The 20,753-nt window shown below is 49.6% G+C and overlaps 1 protein-coding gene across 8 annotated transcripts in view; it reads left to right on the forward strand.

The window, feature by feature from the left end:
* The window catches only part of MBD5 (methyl-CpG binding domain protein 5), a 218,460-nt gene that overhangs the window by 182,971 nt on the left and 14,736 nt on the right, over window positions 1-20,753 (forward strand). For 6 of the 8 annotated variants that reach the window (XM_064154772.1, XM_064154746.1, XM_064154763.1 and 3 more), the window contains 3 exons: window positions 9,132-10,160; window positions 11,805-12,037; window positions 15,889-17,091. In XM_064154772.1, coding sequence (XP_064010842.1) covers window positions 9,132-10,160; window positions 11,805-12,037; window positions 15,889-17,091 — 2,465 coding nt within the window. The remainder of the gene's footprint in view (window positions 1-9,131; window positions 10,161-11,804; window positions 12,038-15,888; window positions 17,092-20,753) is intronic. The other 2 variants (XM_064154776.1, XM_064154783.1) reach the window with 1 other exon arrangement.

Here is a 20,753-nt window from a genome sequence, read left to right on the forward strand (position 1 = left end):
TCCACTGCCTTTTTAGTTAGCCAAATCTGCAAGAAAATATTTTCCCTCATCTGCAATGCATCTCCCACAGCTGTGAGTGGGGGAATGATACAGGATGAGATCAGACCAAGTGAAAATAGGAAGAGAAAATAGTGTAAGGCTTCATTTGTGAGTTCCTTCATTTGTATGCTGTTGTCTTGACAGCTTTTTACTAGAAGGCTGCTGCTGCTTTCTGTTAACAGCTGAGCACAGAAGAATAGTTTTCCCAAAGTCATTTTAAAAACAGCAGTGATGGTAGAATGCATAACTGAAGAGGAGAGAGAGGGAAGGAGGAGAGCCAAGATGGAAATCCAGTCAGGTATTTTCAGTAATAACCTCGTTTGAAGGATTTCTGTTGTCCTAGAAACTGCTTTGGGTTTTTTGTTTCCTCTTCACAAAAAAATCTCACAGGCTGAATCCCAGCTCTTTCAGGAGCTGCAGAGGATGCACAGTGCAGGCCTCAGTGGCTGTCATCCTGAAAATCACCTGCTCGAGCAAGAGGTTGAAAAACCACTGTTGAGAGGATCATTGAATCAGCCAGGTTGGAATCATAGAATCAAGCAGGCTCAGCCAGTCCATCCTAGCACCCAGCCCTAGCCAGTCAACCAGACCATGGCACTAAGTGGCCCATGCAGGCTTTGCTTCAACACCTCCAGGGATGGTGACTCCACCACCTCCCTGGACAACCTGTGCCAGTGTCTCACCACCCTCACTGCAAACAACTTCTTCCTAACACCCAGATTAAATCTCCTCTCTGCCAGTTCAAACCCATTCCTCCTCATCCTGTCATTACAAGACCTTGTCAATAGTCCCTCCCCAGCCCTCCTGTAGATACTGGAAGGCCACTCCAAGGTCTCCTGCAAGCCTTCTCTTCTCCAGACTGCAGAGCCCCAACTCATGTAGCCTGTCCTCAGAGCAGAGCTGCTGCAGCCCTCTGAGCATCTTGGTGGCCTCCTCTGGACTCATTCTAACAGTTCCATGTCCTTCTTGTGTTGGGGGCTCCAGAACTGTACACAGTCTTGTGCAGAGATCTCCCTTCAGCTGACAGCCACCCTCTGGTTTCCACTGTCATCCTGCCCTCTCTGAAAGTTCCAGTGAATACAGTGTGTGGGTCTAGACATCACTGGGAGTAAAAGACCTCAAAGGACATTCACAGTCACTTCTAGATCACTGCTGCTGTGCCTGATTTGAGTGGGCAGCTCACTTATTTGGAGTTCTCTTGTAGTCATGATGTAGCTTCTACCTTTGCTCTGATGTGGCACAGCTTGTTTGGTTTTCCATGCTCTTCACCTCTGCAGGCTGGCAGTGCTGGGCATCACTTTCTTCTCATGGCACCTGGTCTTAGAATCATAGATTTATAGAATGCTTTGGTTTGGATTGGAAGAGACCTTAAAGCTCATCCAGTTCCAACACCCCTGCCATGGGCAGAGACACCTCCCACTAGCCCAGGTTGCTCATCCAACCTGGCCTTGAACATCTCCAGGGAGGTTGTGGAGGACAGAAGCACAGAATGGGATCTTTGATCCCATTCTGTGCTTCTGTCCTCCACAACCTCCCTGGGCAACCTGTGCCAGTGTCTCACCATCCTCACTGGAAAGAATTTCTTCTTCCTCTCTAGTCTCAGTCTCCCCTCCTGCAGTGCAAAATCATTGCACCTCATCCTCTCACCACAAGACCTTGTAAACTCTCTCCCCAGCTTTGTTGTAGACCCCCTTCAGGTATTGCAGGTCATCTCATGAGCCAGAAAGCCAGGACTGCTCATGTTCATCCTGGACCTTGGAAATTCCATTTTGAAACTGGGGAAGCACATTTCATAGGTTACTCTTGAGAGCTTTTGTTGCCCTCCCAGCAGGAGATGGAACTGTGTGCCTTGTTGTTGCAGGGCTTTCAGTTACAGCTGTGGAAATGCACTTCTTTATCTGGAATATTGACTCGTTGGTGATGGGACTTTGGGAGAGGTCTGGGAATGATATTGTGGCACTCGAGTGCCAGATCTGCAAATATTGTCTTAGCCAGTGCCCAGCTCAGGACTTTGCTACTCCAGTTGTTGCCCTGTGTTAGTGTGAGGCAGGTCCAAGTGAAGCTGAGGAAGATATCTGCCTGGGTTTTCTTTTCAAGCTGAAGTCTGGCTGCTCATCACCCCTTCAGCTCCCAGACTTCTCAAGTCTGGATCGAAACAAGGACACATTTCCTCCCTCCTACTCAGAATCCATCAAGACTTTTCTTTCCCTCCCCCCTCCCACACCTTAGCAGCAATTAATTAATTGCCTAATTAATCAGGAGAAGGAGCTAGCACCTAATGCACTCTGGAGCTCCAGAAGTGGTGTTTCATGGAGGTTAGAAAACAGAGCAGTGTTTGACAAACACCTAGCAACAGTTTGAGTTTTGCTTCACACCAAATACTCCTCTGGGTGCTGAGCTTACCTGAGTGGAATGGAAAATGGGATAGGATGAGAGGGAATGGATGGAAGCTGGAGGAGGGGAGATTTAAACTAGGTGTTAGGAAGAAGTTGTTTGCAGTGAGGGTGGTGAGACACTGGCACAGGTTGCCCAGGGAGGTGGTGGAGCACAGAAGCACAGAATATGATCAAAGATCACATTCTGTGCTTCTGTGCTCCACCACCTCCCTGGAGATGTTCAAGGCCAGGTTGGATGAGCCCTTGAGCAACCTGTTCTAGTGGGAGATGCCCCTGCCCATGGCAAGGGGTTGGAACTGGTTGATCTTTAAGGTCCTTTCCAACCCAAACCATTTTCTGATTCACTGAAAAGAGATTTGGAAATCAGAAGCAGAGATTAGGTCCACTTGGGTATAAGCTACAGCACTGGAAGTTCCACCCCTGCATGAGGAAGAACTTCTTTGCTGTAAGGGTCCCAGAGCACTGGCATAGGCTGGCCAGAGAGGTTGTGGAGTCTCCTTCTCTGGAGCCTTTCAAGACCCATCTGGATGTGTTCTGTGCAACCTGATTCTGTAGCCCTGCTCTGGCAAGCAGGTTGGACTCAATAATCTGTGGAGGTCCCTTCCAACCCCTGACATCCTGAAAAGACCCCAAATGAGGGTTTGTACTGCTGAGAGTTCTGTGTATAGAATCATTTCCTCATGCCTGAATGAAAAGTCTCCCCATGTGCTGCTTCACACACTGAATATCATTTCTACTACCAAGGGAAACCTCTTAGCTGCTAAGGGGAAATCTATTTCTGTCCTTCCTCAACTGCAGAAGTAGAGTTCCTCAAGAAGTGCTGCCTGAAGCCATCTCTTGCCTTAGAAAGTGCAGTGTAGCAGACCACCCTGCGGGTCAGGCTGAGCTGCTGCTGGCCTGGGTTTGTCTAGGGAAGGGCAGCAAAGCTGGGGAGGGACCTGGGGCACAGCCCTGTGAGGAGAGGCTGAGGGAGCTGGGGGTGTGCAGCCTGCAGCAGAGGAGGCTCAGGGCAGAGCTCATTGCTGCCTGCAGCTGCCTGAAGGGAGGCTGTAGCCAGGTGGGGTTGGGCTCTGCTGCCAGGCAAGCAGCAACAGAAGAAGGGGACAGTGTCAAGTCATGCCCGAGGAGGTCTAGGCTGGATGTTAGGAGGAAGTTGTTGTCAGAGAGAGTGATTGGCATTGGAATGGGCTGCCCAGGGAGGTGGTGGAGTCTCTGTGGCTGGAGGTGTTGAAGCCAAGCCTGGCTGGGGCACTTAGTGCCGTGGTCTGGTTGACTGGCTAGGGCTGGGTGCTAGGTTGGACTGGGTGATGTTGGAGGTCTCTTCCAACCTGGCTGATTGTATGATTCTGTGATAGGCAGTAAGGATACACAGCAGGTCATTTGCAAGCAGCAGCAGTAACCTTCTGAAGGTGCTCTGGTGCTTCCTGGCCATCCTCAACTGGATTGCAGCTGGAGACACTGACCTTAAGCATGCCTCAGAGTGCAGTGACAGTTCTGTTCCAGTGAGCAGTGGCTCCACTAACGTTATTTAAGAGGCTCTATGTGTGTTTAAGTACAGTGGGCATCCACCTTGTGTCATGAGTGCTACAGCTGGTCCTGCTCTCAAAATCATACAGATATGGCTTTGTAATGATTCCTAAATCTGAATCTTGATCTTCAGGACTCTTCCTAATATTCAAATCCCTGGAGTGTCAGCTGGCAGCATCACAGAATACACTGGCTTGGAAAGGACACTCAGAGGTCATCTTGTCCAGCCTCCCTGCAGTCAGAAGGGATGTCTCCAGCTCAAGCAGGTTGTTCAGGGCCTCATCAAGTTTGACCTTGAATGTCTCCAGAGGTGGAGCCTCATCCACATCTATGGGCAACCAACTCCAGTGTCTCACCAGCCTCACTCTGCAGAACTTCCTTCTGGTGTCCAACCTAAAGCTGCCCTGCTCCGGTTTCAAACCATTGCCCCTGGTGCTATACCCACAGGCCCTTCTAAACAGTGCCCCCCTTGTCTTCCTGTAGGTCCCCTTCAAACACTGAAATGCAGCTCTAAGGTATCCCCAGAGCCTTCTGAACAGCCCCAGCTCTCAGCTTGTCTCCGTAGCAGAGGAGCTTCAGCCCTCTGATTATCTTTGCAGCCCTCCTCTGGACCATTCCATCAGGTCCATGTCCTTGCACTGGGGGCTCCAGAGCTGTACTCAGCACTGCAGGTGAGGTCTGAGCAGAGCAGAGAGTGGCAGGATCCCCTCTGTCCATCTCTGGCCAGGCTGCTTTTGATGCAGCCCAGGCTGCCATTGGCCTTTGGGGCTGCAAGCACCCATTGCTTGCTCCTGTCCAGCTTCTCATCCACCAGCACCCCCAAGTCCTTCTCTGCAGAGCTGTTCTCAATCTCATCACCCCCCAGCCTGGACTGATACTGAGGAGTGCCCTGACCCAGGTGCAGGACCTTGCACTTTGCATTACTTGACCTCACAAGGGTCTCCTCAGCCCACCTCTCCAGCCTGCCCAGCTCCCTCTGGATGGATCCCCTCCTTCAGTCTTACAAACCACACCACTCAGCTTGGCATCATCTGCAAACTGATGGCTGCCTGTAGCGTTGATGAAGATACTGAGCAGCACTGGTCCCACCACAGACCCCTCAGGTACACTACTTATCACCTGTCTCCCTCTAGACACCAACCACTGCCCTTTGGATGCAATCATCCAGACAATTCCTTACCCACTGGACAGTCCACCCATCAAATCCACATCTGCCCTGTTCAGAGGCAAGGATGCTGTGGAGGACTGTGTCAAAGCTTTGTAGATAGATGGCATCTGTTGGTCTTCCCTTGTCCACTTGTCCCTTGTACTGTTGTAGAAAGCCACTAGGTTGGTCAGGCAGGACTTGGCCCTTGGTGAGGCCATTCTGGGCAGTCTGGAATCACTTTTCTGCCCTCCCTGTGCTCCAGTGCAGCTTCCAGGAGGATCTGTTCCAGTTATATTTGAGTTCAGGTTCTCTGGGATTTGTGTGTGATTGACCTTGAGGAGCCAGAAGCTACAGCTGCAGGGAACTGCCTTTTCTGTTGCCCCTCATTGTTAGGGGCTGGGTATTAATCCTGGCTGATTCACAAGAAGAGCAGCATACTCCAAGGGAAAGAAGTGTGCACACCAGAAGCCTTTGCCACATGGCATCTCAGCAGGTGGTGTGTGCCTGGCTGTGTAAGCACATGCTTGAGGACACCTCCCTTACTTCTGTTAGGTTGCAGTTTGGAGGCGCTGCCAGAGGTGACTTCTCCTCCAGGATTAGGAACGAAAAGACAATGCAAGGGCTGAGGCACCTCTGCTCTGAGGGCAGGCTGAGGAAGCTGGGATTGCTCAGCCTGGAGAAGGCTCCAGAGAGACCTTAGAGCTGCCTTCCAGTACCTGAAGGCTGCAGAGAGACTTTCCACAAGGGTGTGTAGAGACAGGAGGAGGAGGAATGGGTTGGAGCTGAGGAGCAGTTGTGTTAGAGTGGATCTTAGGCAGGAGTTCTTTACAGTGAAGGTGGTGAGACTCCGAAATAGGTTGCCCTGCTTTGGCTCAGGGACTGGGCTCAATGTCTGGAGGTCAGGTCCTTCCCAAGCCCTGCCATTCACTGGTTCTGTGCTTTGTGAGCTGCAAAGCCGAGGAGGGCAGTGGGTGCCATGTGCTCAGGATATAGGAGGCATTTTCCAGCTCTGGTGATGCCAAGAGACAGGAGATTTGCTGCTGCTGCTGCCTGATCTGTCATGTTAGGCACAGAACTGTAAGTGGAAGTCCAACTGGACGTTCATTTTCAGTGCATGCTTCTGTTTTTCTTCCTCAAGTGCTTATCTGGGAGGGTTTTTGGGTTGCAAACTGCTGCCCAGGTAAACACACTTGTCATGCACCTGCTTTTGCTGCTCTGTTGACATACTTCTACTCAGAGCAGAAGAGGCTGCTCCCCTGCCTTCTGCTTGCAGTTTGGTCTTCCTTTTTCTTTCTCTGAACTTACTATCTTCTGTGGTGCTGGTACCTGGGAGAAGAGAGGGTGAATCTTCTCACTAATTCCATGCAGCTCCTCATGGACTCTTAATTTTCTACCTTTTTGGAGTTGTCAGTAGTAGAAAAATGCTGTTTCAAGTGACAAGTGGTGTAAAGGTTTGGTGCTGTGCTTAGCAGCTGGCAGCAGAGTTGCACATCCCTTTTCATAGAATCACTCAGGGTTGGAAGGGATCACAAGCATCAGCCAATTCCAACCCCCCTGCCATGGGCAAGGACACTTCACGCTAGATCAGGCTGGCCACAGCCTCATCCAGCCTGGCCTTAAACACCTCCAGGGATGAGGCTTCCGTCACCTCCTTGGGCAACCCCTTCCAGGCTCTCACCACCCTCATGCTGAACAACTTCTTCCTAACATCCAGTCTGAATCTACCAATTTCTAGCTTGGTTCCATTCCCCCCACTCCTATCACTACCTGACAGCCTAAGAAGTCCCTCCCCAACTTTCTTGTAGCCTCCTTAAGATACTGAAAGGGCATAATGAGGTCACCTCAGAGCCTTCTCCTCTCCAGACTTTACAGCCCCAACTCCCTCAGGCTCTCCTCATAGCAGAGGTGCTCCAGTAGCATTTCAAAGAGCATTGGTTTGGAAGAATGAGAATCAATACTTTCTGTTCATCACAGGCTCTTACTTGGATCATGTTTGATACCTTCTGGCCTCTCAGATGTATTTGCAGGCAAGATGAGAACTGAAAATGATTCCATTGCATCAAGGCCATAGTTAAAGATGTTTATGATTATCCAGCCAAGTAGGAAGAGCTAATCCAAGGCAAATCCACTTGCTTTAATTCTCTTGGTCTCTCACCTGTTTTGTTCTGTGTGACCACCTTCAATTCAAGACTGCTATAAGTGACAGGCAGTGAATAGTTCATTTTATACTTCACAGTTGGAAAGAGGATCTCAGAGCACCCCCATAAACTTTATTATGCTTTCCCTGTTTCCATGGAGCCCTCTCACAGTAAATCCCCAACCCAGCTGGGTTTTCTTCTCAAGTGGTGGATATGACCAAACCTCCCCAGTTATTGACATTTTGGTCTTTAGCAGTGGTTGGGAGTTTTTTTACCAGCTAACCTGCCTTGGCCATGGCATGTTTTGCTCACTAGATTGTATCAGAGACATCACCACGGCATGTAATGATATCTGGGGGTCCCTTCCAACCCCTACCATTCTGTGGTCATCATTCTATTTTTTTCCTTTAGAAGTCCAAAGTAATGCTTTAAATCATAGTTCTCCAAATCTCCTTCAGTGGAATAGGAAATAGAAGAGCCTAAGTTTCACATCTGCCTTTAGAACCCAGGAGGAACTTGTTTGGTGTGAAGGTGCTTGAGCCCTGGAGCAGACTGCTCAGAGAGGTTGTGGAGTCTCCTTCTCTGGAGAGATTCTAAACCTGCCTGGCCATTGTGATGCTGGGCAAGCTGCTGTGGGTGCCCCTGCTTTAGCAGGGAGGGTTGGACTGGATGATCTCCAGAAGTCACTTCCAACTGGGATTCTGATGATGTACTCAGATTCTTTCACCAGTCTTGTCCCCCACTGATTCTCCTTCCTAACAGTTAAGCTCATACTGGTCCATGACTAGATCCATCAAGTTCTGGTTGCTGCAACTTTGTGCTCATCAAAACATGCAATGAGTGAATCTCTGTGAATGCTCCACTCAAAGAAAGCAATGGGAAACAGACCTCAGAAATTAAACTGTGGGGTTGAGGGTGGCAGAGCACTGGAACAGGCTGTCCAGAGAAGCTGGGGAGTTTCTGTCTCTGGAGGCATTCAGAACCCATCCAGACTTATTGCTATGTGACTTTAAGTGATCCTGCTCTAGCGGATGAGTTGGACTGGATGATCTTCAGAGGTGCCTTCCAAGCCCCTCACTATCCTGTGTGTGATGAGATGCAGCACAGTGCATAGTGTCAGAAGAGGCTGATGGTAAATCATTCATGTTTACAAAAGACTCAAGTCTGGATGCTCAGAACACTTCTGTCTCCTGTGCACGGGTGTCAAACATGGATGTTTCAGCTTCACTTGGCCAGATGAGGCCTTGAGCAGCCTGGTCTAGTGGAGGGTGTCCCTGCCCATAGCAGGAATACTGTGTACAGTCTGGAGCTCCCAACACAGGGACATGGAACTGTTAGAATGAGTCCAGAGGAGGCCACCAAGATGCTGAGAGGGCTGCAGCAGCTCTGCTCTGAGGACAGGCTACAAGAGTTGGGGCTCTGCAGCCTGGAGAGGAGAAGGCTTCCAGGAGACTTTGGAGTGGCCTTGCAGTATCTGAAGGGGGCTACAGGAAGGCTGGGGAGGGACTACTGACAAGGTCTTGTAATGAGAGGATGAGGAGGAATGGGTTTGAACTGGCAGAGGGGAGATTCAAACTGGATGTTAGGAAAGGATTGTTTGCAGTGAGGGTGGTGAGACACTGGCACAGGTTGTCCAGGGAGGTTGTGGAGGACAGAAGCACCGAATGTGATCAAAGATCACATTCGGTGCTTCTGTCCTCCACAACCTCCCTGGAGATGTTCAAGACCAGGCTGGATGAGGCCTTGAGCAACCTGTTCTAGTGGTCTAATATTTTTAGGTCTCTCCCAACCCAAACCCTGCTGCAAATCTATGAACTTGGCTCCATCATCGCTTCGATGATTAACGTTGTGAGCGTTAACCGTTTTGGGGTTTGTGTGTTGCAGGGGGTTCAGGACCATCATCATCAATAGCCATAGCTGGCACCAGCCAACCTGCCATCACAAAGACAACATCTGTGCTTCAGGATGGAGTTATCGTCACTACTGCAGCTGGAAACCCACTCCAGAGCCAGCTGCCCATGGCGAGCGAGTTCCCTTTCGCTGGCCACGAACACTCGCTTCATTTCCCGCAGAACAGCTCTTCAAACAACAATCTTCCACACTCTTTGAATCAAAACCTCCTCAATTCTCTGCCTATCTCTTTGCCAGTGAATCAGCAACATCTCCTAAACCAGAACCTATTAAATATCCTCCAGCCTTCAGCAGGAGAAGGCAAGTCTGAGGTCAACCTCAACCCTTTAGGTTTTCTCAACCCGAATGTAAATGCTGCTTTAGCTTTTCTCTCCGGTGACGTGGATGGGCAGGTATTGCAGCCTGTTCATTTTCAGCTCCTAGCAACCCTCCTCCAGAACCAAGCCCAAGCAGCTGCCATGCTTCCCCTACCATCTTTCAATCTGACCATCTCAGATCTGTTGCAACAGCAAAATAACCCTTTGCCCTCAGTAACACAGATGACAGCCCCACCTGACCATTTGCCGAGCGCTCAGTCAGAAAGCAACAGGGTGGAGACCCTTTTAACCAACCCCCTGGGCAACCCCATACCGAGCTTTTCAGGCACTGACACTACTTCTAACCCCCTGCTCCTCCCAGCTGTGTCTGGGGCCTCAGCATTAATGGCCTTGAATCCCCAGCTGGTGGGAGGTGTCCTGAACTCCGCGTCGGGCAACACCGCTAATCATCCAGAGGTTTCCATAGCCACCTCCTCCCAGGCAACCACTACCACAACCACTACATCATCCGCAGTGGCAGCACTGTCTGTCTCAACCCTGGGTGGTGGGACAGCAGTGGTGTCAATGGCAGAAACATTGCTGAACATATCTAATAATGCTGGGAATCCATCTGGTCCAGCTAAACTCAACAATAACTCTGTGGTGCCACAGCTACTTAACCCTCTACTGGGGACAGGTCTGCTTGGTAAGTTCAATTTCTTCACAGATATAAAAGGAAAAAAAAAGTAAATAACTAAGTAAATGGAAGGAAGAGGGTTGGGGAGGGGGAAGTTTTGGATTCTAGTTTCTGTCTTTAAGGACTCCACTTGGGGTTTTGTAAGGTTTTTGTATGTCACAGCTTTGTTTGTCGAGAAAAACTTAAAGCTATCCTTGTCAGAACCTTAAGCCACCTCCTGAGTGAATTCAGTGACATTTAATACTGGGTTTGGAGACTTCTTTCCTATTCCATCCTCTTAATTCTGATGCCACCTAGACCTCCTTACCTACACCTTGAGAATCCTGGAAGCAGTTTGATTTCTCAGGGGCACCCCTGGGACGCAGGAGTCTGTTTCAAGTGCGTGTGGCATCACAGGGTTAGGATGAGTAGCTGTGTAGTAGGTGAAAAAGGGCCAAGTGCCTTATTCCAACTGAACCTGAAGTGCCCAAACCATAAGCACACTCCCCCTAAAGCAACCCATGAAGCACTCAGAGTAGGCCCTCACACAGGTTCAAAGAGGAACCCTTTGAGTCCTTGCAGTGTGTTTTTATGTGTACTTATTGCTCTTCTGTTTTGTAGCTTAGAAACTCAGGGTCTCTCACCTGCCAGTCACCTACATCCCAAAACAAGCCCTTAAAAAGCCCTTCCTACAAGGGTTGTTTTTTTTGCTCCCTGTGATGATTTTTTGCCAAGGATGTGTAATGCAGTGAGTGCTCCTCCGTCCTTTGGAGATTGTGTAATGTGCTAATAGGAGGAATTAAAGAGTGGCAAAGAGAGCTGATAAGTATTTTAACATAATACCTCATTGCTTGCCTACTAATTGGCTCTCCTGAACTTAACCCTGCTTTACATTTGCCGTGTGAAATGCAACTAACAACGATTCCCCAAATGGAAATGTTAAGAACAGTTAAACCTTTTCATTTAAACAAACAAAACCTTTGGAAGGGGCTGGGGTGGGGGGTGGCAAAACCAAAGTAAACCCTTAGGAAATGAATCACCTGTTTAAGATCTGTTATTTCAACAAGTCAGGTTCAACAGCAGGTTGCTTGCTTTTAGTTTCTTTCCCTGGACCTAAAATGTTCAGGTGAAGGGAGATTTTTGGTGTGGCACAAGAAGTTAATCCAGCTGTTTCTCCAGAATGCTTTCCTGCGCTGTAGGCTGACATCCTGTGAGCCCAAAGAGCCTTTGCTCATTTGCAGGTAGCTCAAGTGACTTGCTCACCACCAGTGAAAACCTACTTTTGTTGTCCTATTGTTCTGTAAATCCTTTTTCTCTCTCTCTCCACCTCCTCCTCCCCTCTCGCCACCTCAGTACTGTTTGAAGCAGTCACTCCTTGGAACCTAAGATTCCAGGCCATGGAATATCCTAGAAGCTCACACTAGCTGTGTAGCAGAGGCCAAGAGAGTGGTGTCAGGAGCCTTTACAAAGAGCCCAGAGAGATGTGACATGCAGAAGAAGCAGTAGTGAAGGAGCAGAGAGTAGGAGACACATGCCTTGAGGACCATTCCCTGGAAGATTGAAGGGGGAAAGTGTTGTTTTGCAAGAGGCAGTCAGTTAACATTTGAGTCAAGGCAATTCCTCCTGCCTGTTGAAATCCAGCCTGACTTCTGTTTCCCTGTGTTTGAATTCCAGGTGACATGTCATCTATAAACACTACTTTGAATAACCATCAGCTGAGTCATCTCCAGTCGCTATTAAACAACAATCAGATGTTTCCTTCAAATCAGCAGCAGCAGCAGCAGCAGCAGCAGCAGCAGCACCTTCTCCAGGGCTATCAGAACGTGCAGGGCTTTCAAGGCCAGCCCCCAATTCCTGGCCCAGCTAACAACCCAAACCCCATGGCGTGTCTGTTCCAAAATTTCCAGGTAGAAAGCAAAACTCAGTCCTTGTTCAAACAAATGTGCACCTCTCAGTAGGCACAAGTATGTCTTCTGTGGCTGGATTTTAGGTTTGCTGAGTGGGACAGGCTGAGAGAGTTGGGGCTGCTCAGCCTGCAGAGGGGAGGATTCTGGAGAGACCTCACAGTGGCCTTGGAGTACCTGAAGTGGCCTACAAGAAAGCTGGGGAGGGACTTTTTACAAGGGATTGGAGTGCTGGGGTGAGGGGGGGTGCATTGAAGCTTGCAGAGGGCAAAATTAGACTGAAGACTAGGAAGAAGTTCTTTACAGTGAGGGTGGTGAGTCACTGGAACAGGCTGCCCAGAGAAGTTGTGCATTCTCCCTCCCTGAAGATGTACAAAGCTGGGTTGGATGAGGCCTTGAGCAGCCTGGTTAAGTGGGAGGTGTCCCTGCCCATGGCAGGGGGGTTGGAACTGGTTGATCTTTAAGGTCCCTTCCAAACCAAACCATTCTGTGAGTCTATGAATGACTTAACCTCATTGAACAGGGCTTTGGTTGAGCAAGTCAGTAACATTTGTTAGTGACATTTTAGAATTTCCTCCTTAGAAACTGGATTTAGATTCTTTGCACAGAGTTATGCTGCATGTACTGGGAAAAATAGGCTATATGGATGTGAGCCAGCAGTGTGCTCAGATGGGCAAGAAGACCACCAGCATCCTTGCCTGGATCAGCAAGTGTGGCCAGCAGCAGCAAGGAAGTGGTTGTGTCACTGTGCTGGGCACTGGTGACACCACACCTCAAAACCTGGGTTCAGTTTTGGGCTCCTCACTCCAAGAATGACACTAAGGAGCTGGAGTGTGTCCAGAGAAGGGCAGCAAACTGATGAATGGTCTGGAGAGCAGGGCTGGGGAGGAGGGAACTGGGAGTGTTTAGTCTGGAGAAGGCTGAGGGAAGACCTCATTGCTCTCTACAGCTCCTTGATGGGAGGTTGGAGTGAAGTGGGTGCTGGTCTCTTGTCCCTGGTATCAGGTGACAGAACAAGAGGAAATTGCCTGAAACTGTGCCAGGAGAGGTTTAGGTTGGCCATGAGGAACAATTTCTTTCTGCCAAGAGTGGTCAGGCACTGGCACAGGCTGCCCAGGGAGGTGGTGGAGTCACCATGCCTGGAGGTGTTCAAGAAACCTGTGTCCATGGCACTTTGGGAGATGGTTTAATGGCCATGGTGGTGTTGGGTTGATGGTTGGACTCCCTGATCTTTAGAGGTCTTTTCCAACCCAAACAATTTTGTGCTTCTATGTAAGTTCCTAACTCCAAGTGCCCATGTGTGCAGCCCTCTCCTGTTGCCCCTGAACCTGAAGTGGAGAGCTGGCAGTGGTGTGGGTTGTGCACTGAGGCAAGCAGGCAGCAGAGTGAGGATAGAATTGTCAGGCTGTGCAAGAATGATGCCTCCCTGCTAGCCACCTGAACACACAAATCTTCACCGTGCCAGTGGAGCTATCAAACTAACACAGTGCCAGGCAGCACAGCAACCAAAACAAGGAGGAAAAGCAGAGTTCTAGTCCCTCTTTATTACTGTGGTTGCTGCAGAAGAGGTGCTGTGAAGATGGAAGTGTGCAGGCAGTGCCAGGAAGTGCTTTTACCCTTCAAGAAGCAAAAAGAAGAGCTGTCATTTGCTCAGGGTAGATGCTTCCCTGCTACTGCAAAATCACAGTCCTCTGGCTGCCTGTTACCTCACTCTGCTTCTGTATGGATTTTTGGTAGCTTTATCTCAGTGTTGTTTTGCTGCAGATTCTCAGTTCTATGAATAGTAATGGTAGGTATTTAAAGGAGCTCTGGGAAACATTTCAGCCTTGGTTTTTAGAGGTTTGGGTTGGTTGGGTTTTTTTTTCCTGTTAGAGCACTGTTACTGCCATTGTCTTCACTGCCTCCCTGTGTGACAAGGAATAAAAAGCACAGTTACTGGAATCTGAAGGTTGCAGTTTCCTCTGGCAGTGCCTGACATTACAGCTGCAATGCAAGGGGATACAGGCGTGGTTTACAAGGGAATGGAGTGAAAAGAGATCCCAAGTAAAGAGGCTTGTAACAGAAAGGGAGCAAAGTAGAAATCTTCCAGCTCTTCAGCCTGCAGAAGAGAAGAACCCAGGGAGACCTTAGAGCAGGATTTCAGTACCCAGAGGGAACCTGGGGAGGGACTGTGTAGAAGGTCTTGTAGCAATAGGAGAAGGGGCAATGGTCTGAAGGTAGAGCAGGGCAGATTTAGAGTGGTCATGAGGAGGAAGTTCTTTGCTATGAGGGTGTTGGAACACTGAAACAGGTCAGGGAAGTGGTGGAAGCCCCATCCCTGGAGACACTCAAGGTCACACTTGATGAGGCCCTGGGCAGCCTGGTCTGGTTGGAGATGTCCCTGCTCACTATGAGTAGGGGGGTTGGAGAAAGTGACCTTCGAGGGTCCCTTCCAACCCAAAGCATTCTGTGATTTCCAAAAAGGACAGTGGTGGTCTGTGTTCCAGAAACTGAATCCACATAGAATCCACAGAGAATCAACCAGGTTGGAAGAGACCTCCAAGATCATCCAGCCCAACCTAGCACCCAGCCCTATCCAATCAACCAGACCATGGCACTAAGTGCCTCATCCAGTCTTTTCTTGAAGACCCCCAGGGACGGTGCCTCCACCACCTCCCTGGGCAGCCCATTCCAATGCCAATCACTCTCTCTGTGAAGAACTTCCTCCTAACATCCAGCCTAGACCTCCCCTGGCACAACTTGAGACTGTGTCCCCTTGTTCTATTGCTGGTTGCCTGGGAGAAGAGGCCACCCCCCACCTGGCTACAGCCTCCCTTCAGGTAGTTGTAGACAGTAATAAGATCACCCCTGAGCCTCCTCTTCTGCAGGCTAAACAGGCCCAGCTCCCTCAACCTCTCCTCATAGGATTTGTGCTCCAGGCCCCTCACCAGCTTTGTTGCCCTTCTCTGGACATGTTCCAGCATCTCAACATCTTTCTTGAATTGAGGGGCCCAGAACTGGACACAGCACTCAAGGTGTGGCCTGACCAGTGCTGAGTACAGGGGAAGAATAACCTCCCTTGTCCTACTGGTTGGTAGGGAGGAAAGAAGCAAAATTAGGGTCTGGGAAGGAGTAAAAGAGAGTAGCTGAGAACAGAAATATTGACCTTAGTGGAGTTGCTCAAGACTTGAGAGAGAAAGCAGGGGGGTGCTGTGGTGCAGAAGAAGAAATGTCTGAGAGGACCCAAATGCAGTCTCAGTAGTGCATGGCAGGTTGTGTCATTTCATGCAAGGCATCTGTTTTGACCCACTTGATCTGTATTGATCCACCAGGCAAGGTGATTCTTCTCTAAACTAGGGTGGGGTTTTTTTTTGCTTCCTATCTAGTTCAGCACTGAACTTTGTACCTGTATGGAAGCAAAATAAACCCAGGTACTCTAACAAGTGCTAACCCTGGCCACCACCCTGATTTTTTTGACTGAAATGAAACCAAGTTTGACTTTTGACAAGGAGCTTGAAGTGATAGGACAAGGGGCTGTGGCTTTGAGCTGGAAGAGGGGAGACTAAGACTGGAGACAAGGAAGAAATTCTTTGCAGTGAGGGTGGTGAGACACTGGCACAGATTGCCCAGGGAGGTGGTGGAGGACAGAAGCACCCAATGTGATCTTTGATCACATTGGGTGCTTCTGTCCTCCACCACCTCCCTGGAAGTGTTCAAGACCAGGCTAGATTAGACCTTGAGCAACCCAGGCTAGTGGGGGGGGTTTGGAACTGGATGATTTTGAAGGTCCCTTCCAACCCAACCCATTCTGTGACTCTCTGAGGAGGACCTGAGTGCAGAACAGCAACCTCCATCACCCTCTCTGCCTTTTCCAGGTGAGGATGCAGGAAGACGCTGCCGTCCTGAACAAGAGAATGATCACTCAGATGGGAATGGCACCAGTTCCTGAGAGCTCCAACGCTATGCTTCCTCCTTTCCAAGAACCATCTTGTGATTTGCAGCAAAGAACTGAAGCACCTCTTGGACAACAGGCAAAGGATAACCTCAACGTCGCTGCTCAGGGTGATACCTCGGTGGACGCTATCTACAAAGCAGTTGTAGACGCCGCAAGCAAAGGAATGCAAGTAGTAATCACCACTGCTGTTAGCAGTACAACGCAGATGAGTCCCATTCCAGCTTTGAGTGCCATGAGTGCCTTCACAGCCTCAATTGGTGACCCATTAAATCTTTCCAGTGCTGTCAGTGCAGTCATCCACGGGAGAAACCTGGCGGTTCCGGATCAGGAAGGCAGGCTGAGGAACAGCAGAGGAGGGCGAGCGCCGAAGAACTCGGAGCACGGGAAGAACGAGGGGGAGGGCTACGAGTACTACAAACCCAGCAGCTGTAACACACCCAAAAAACAGTGGGAAGGGGAGCAGAGTCCTGTCGCTGAGATCAGCAGGTGGAAGTGTGAGGAGTTCCTAGACCACTCAGCCCACATCCACAGCAGCCCTTGTCACGAGAGGCCCAACAACATCTCCGCGCTGCCGCTGCTGCAGGGCGAGCAGCATCAGCTCCTCCTAGCCCAGCGGAACTGTCAGAGCGAGAAAATGCTGGAGGAGAATTTCAGGTATAACAATTACAAAAGAACTATGATGAGTTTTAAGGAAAGACTGGAGAACACTGTGGAAAGATGTGCACACATCAACGGCAACAGGCCTCAGCAGAACAGAGGATTTGGGGAGTTGCTGAACGCTTCTAAGCAAGACCTGATTCTGGAAGAGCAATCTCCCAGTTCCTCAAACAGCTTGGAAAGTTCCTTAGTTAAAGACTACATCCATTACAATGGAGATTTTAATGCCAAAAGCATTAACGGGTGTGTGCCTAGCCCTTCAGATGCTAAAAGCATCAGTAGTGAAGATGACCTAAGGAACCCAGACTCCCCTTCTGCCAACGAGCTGATACATTACAGGCCGAGGACGTTTAATGTTGGCGACTTGGTCTGGGGCCAAATCAAGGGACTGACTTCATGGCCTGGCAAACTAGTAAGAGAAGAAGAGGTTCACAATTCATGTCAACAGAACGCTGAGGAGGGGAAGGTATATTTACATATCTATGCACATCTCTCTCTCTCTCTGCACACCTGGGCCTGTTCCTCTGCCAGTGGTTACCAAAGCTCTCTTCATTTTAGTCTCTCTCTCTTATTTCAGTAACACAAATCACTTGGGTTTTTTTTTTTCCTTTCATAGCTGTAGCTTGCAACTGAATTGTTCCCATAGTTATCTCATGAAGAGCATCAACCAGTGCTATGAAACATTACATTTGGGCCAGAGGATGCATTGCTAATTCATATGTGCCTGCCTTAGGTGATCCTGCTTTGGCAGGGGGAGGGTTGGACCCGATGATCTGTGGAGGTCCTTTCCACCCCCTAGCATTCTGTGATTCTGTGAAAAGATTTGCTGCACACCACAAGAAAAGAAAGTGTTGTTCATCAGAAAATGGTTTAATTCAGGTCTTGTATTTAGTTGAACTTCTGGCTGGTGTGGAAAGAAACTGCTATGGAAATAACTAGAAGGGTTGGAAACCTCAGCAGTGAGAACGGTTCTGACCCGGATCGAGGAGCCTGTGATAAGTCAGAGCTCGCTGATTGACACATACACTGCTCCATCTGCATGGGAAGCAGCACAAGGAAGTATCTTAACTCAAGTAACTGAAAACTGCATGTGTCAGAGCCACATCTAGAGCCTCACAGCTCTGTCTGGCTCTGTGAAGCCAAAGGGTGGTCAGGCAGTGGCACAGGCTGCCCAGGGAGGTGGTGGAGTCCCCACCCCTGGAGGTGTTCAAGAAGCCTGTGGCCATGGCCCTGTGGGACGTGGTGTAATGGTTGGACTGGATGGTCTTAGAGATCTTTTCCAACCCAAACAATTCCATTAGTATTCAACTGAAAGAACAGTTGAGATTCACTGGCAAAACTTGATACTAATTGCTCCACTCTTTCCAAGGTGCTTTTGCACCTTGAAAGAAGCTTTGGGCCACCTTTTCACAGGGAGGGAAGCATTCCCAAGTTGCTCTTTCTGGTTCATATCCTGGTTTTGTAGGTGGACAAATCATCTGTTGTTGGGGTAATCTACAGAAATAGAGTTATCAGGCAGATACAGGTTATATCATGATGAGAAATAAGTCAGAATCAGAATTAACCAGGTTAGAAAAGACCTTCAGCATCATCGAGTCCAACCTGACACCTTCTGTTTAACCCATGGCACTAAGTGCCTCATCCAGCCTCCTCTTCAACACCTCCAGGGATGGCAACTCCACCACCTCCCTGGGCAGCCTGTGCCAATGCCAGTCACTTTTGTTGGGAAGAACTTCTTCCTAACATCCAGCCTGAACCTGCCCTGCCACAGCTTGAGGCTGTGTCCTCTTGTTCTGTCACTGGGTGCCTGGCAGAAGAGCCCAACCCCACCTGGCTGGATGAGGCCTTGAACAGCCGAGTCTAGCTGAGAGGTCTCCCTGCCCATGGTGGGGAGGTTGGAGCAGAGGAACTCTGAGGTCCCTTTCAACCCAAACCATTCTGTGAGTCTATGAAACTCTTCCTTGAGGTCCCTTAAGCCATGTTATGAATCTGTGTTGAGAAGGTCTTCACCAGCAGCCTCTGATTCCCATCAGCTCAGGACCACCCGAAGCTGGAAGTGGTGTCCGTGATGTAACCACTGCTGCTGTTGCTGCAGTCCAGAGGGATCTGAGCTTGGTGTGCAAGTGGGATTTCCCCAAACAGGCCAACAGGTCTGGGATCAGTTGGTGCTGGAAATAACTGAGGTGATGTGTGGCCAGAATGGTTTCAACCCTAGGTCAAGAGAACTTTAGTCTCTCTTCACAGGTGGTTTCTGTGTTGATCTCCCGAGCCACAAGGGTTTCAAAGGGCTCCTGTCTGAGTACATGGAACAAAGGTACTCGTTTTGTAGCAGCTCTCCTATGAAGACAGGCTAAGGGAGTTGAGGTTCAGCCTGGAGAGAAAGCTCCAAGGAGACCCTACAGCAGCCTTTCAGTATTTGAAATGGGCTACAGGAGAGCTGGAGAGAGACCTTTGACAAAGACATGGAATGACAGGACAAGGGGCAGTGGCTTCACTCTGGAAGAAGCTGGATTTAGCTCATAGAACCACAGAATGGTGTGGGTTGGAAGGCACCTCTGAAGCTCATCTAATCCAAGCCCCTCTGCAGTAAGCAGAGACATCCTCAGCTAGATTATAGACTCATAGAATCAACCAGGTTGGAAGAGACCTCCAAGCTCAGCCAGCCCAACCTAGCACCCAGCCCTGGCCAATCAACCAGACCATGGCACTAAGTGCCCCAGCCAGGCTTGGCTTCAACACCTCCAGGCATGGCGACGCCACCACCTCCCTGGGCAGCCCATTCCAATGCCAATCACTCTCTCTGCCAACAACTTCCTCCTAACATCCAGCCTAGACCTCCCCTGGCACGACTTGAGACTCTCCCCTTGTTCTCTTGCTGGTTGTCTGGCAGAAGAGCCCAACCCCACCTGGCTACAGATGAGACGTTATGCAGAATTTCTTCCCCATGATGGTGGTGAGACACTGACCCAGGTTGCCCAGAGAAGCTGTGGAGCCTCCAACCCTGGAAGTGTTCAAGGCCAGGTTGGATGGGACCCTGAGCAACCTGCTCTAGTAGGGGATGATCTTGCCCATGGCAGGGGATTTGAAACTGGATGACCCTTAAGGTCCCTTCCAACCCAAACCATTCTGTGATGGAGAAACCAACATTTTCAAACCTATGATTGCCCCCAGATGTTAACAATCCAGTCTTTGAGTGCTGAAGAGCTTGTTCCTTTGAAAGGTTAGCTCCCAAGTTGATAGAGACCAACAAGGCAGACCACCAGCTTGAACTGGGCAGTCAGGAGGTGCACAGCATCACTGCCCCCAGGCGAGCTACAAGTACAGTTCTTGGAGTGTACACATGCTCCAAGCATGGTTTTGTGTGTTAACCTTCTCAGAGCTGGGTAGCCATATCTGTGCCACTTGGGTGGATATGTTTTGAGAGCTTCTTTGCTTCTTCACTCCCAAATGTGTGGACAGCAGAGGGTAGAGCTGTGCAGACCCACCTGCTTTAATTTTGTGTCTCCTCTGTACCTTGTGTAAGCGTTGCCTAACATTCTGTTGAGTGGCACTGGGTTTATTGTGTCCTGGAGCACAAAGAGGCAAGCAAACAACTGTCTGGAGGCAGCAAGAGAGACCATCTCAAATTCTTCATCACCAAGTCCCACGTGATGGATCACCTGTGACACCAGAAAGCCTTTAGGAATAACAATTTAGAAGTGAAGGGGGGAGGGAAGGGAGTGGAGTGGGAAATATGTGTCTGATTTCCTCCAACAAGAAGCAGCAAGAGTTTCTCCAGCAAATAGAGTGAATGAGCCTCCCCAGGTCAGGAGCTGGCTGAGAGGTGGGATGCAGGAGAATGTGAGAGGTGAGAGTGAACATGTGGTGTGTGATGGGTCTGAGTCTAGTTGAAAACAGACAGGAACTCCCATCCACACCTGTTCAGACAGCCTGTGACACGCTGCACAGCTCCATTCTCCAGCTCTTTGGGCAGCCTGGTCTGAAGGAAAGAGCAAAGGAAAGGAAAGAAGCCACAGCAAAAGAAATCACCTTGAAAAGCAAGGAGGGATCACTGTGAAAACCAAGGAGAAATCACCTGGAGGACCAAGGAGAAATCACCTGCAGAACCAAGGAGAAATCACCTGGAGG

The sequence above is a fragment of the Pogoniulus pusillus genome, chromosome 2 (genome assembly GCF_015220805.1).
Source record: "Pogoniulus pusillus isolate bPogPus1 chromosome 2, bPogPus1.pri, whole genome shotgun sequence".
NCBI lineage: Eukaryota > Metazoa > Chordata > Aves > Piciformes > Lybiidae > Pogoniulus > Pogoniulus pusillus.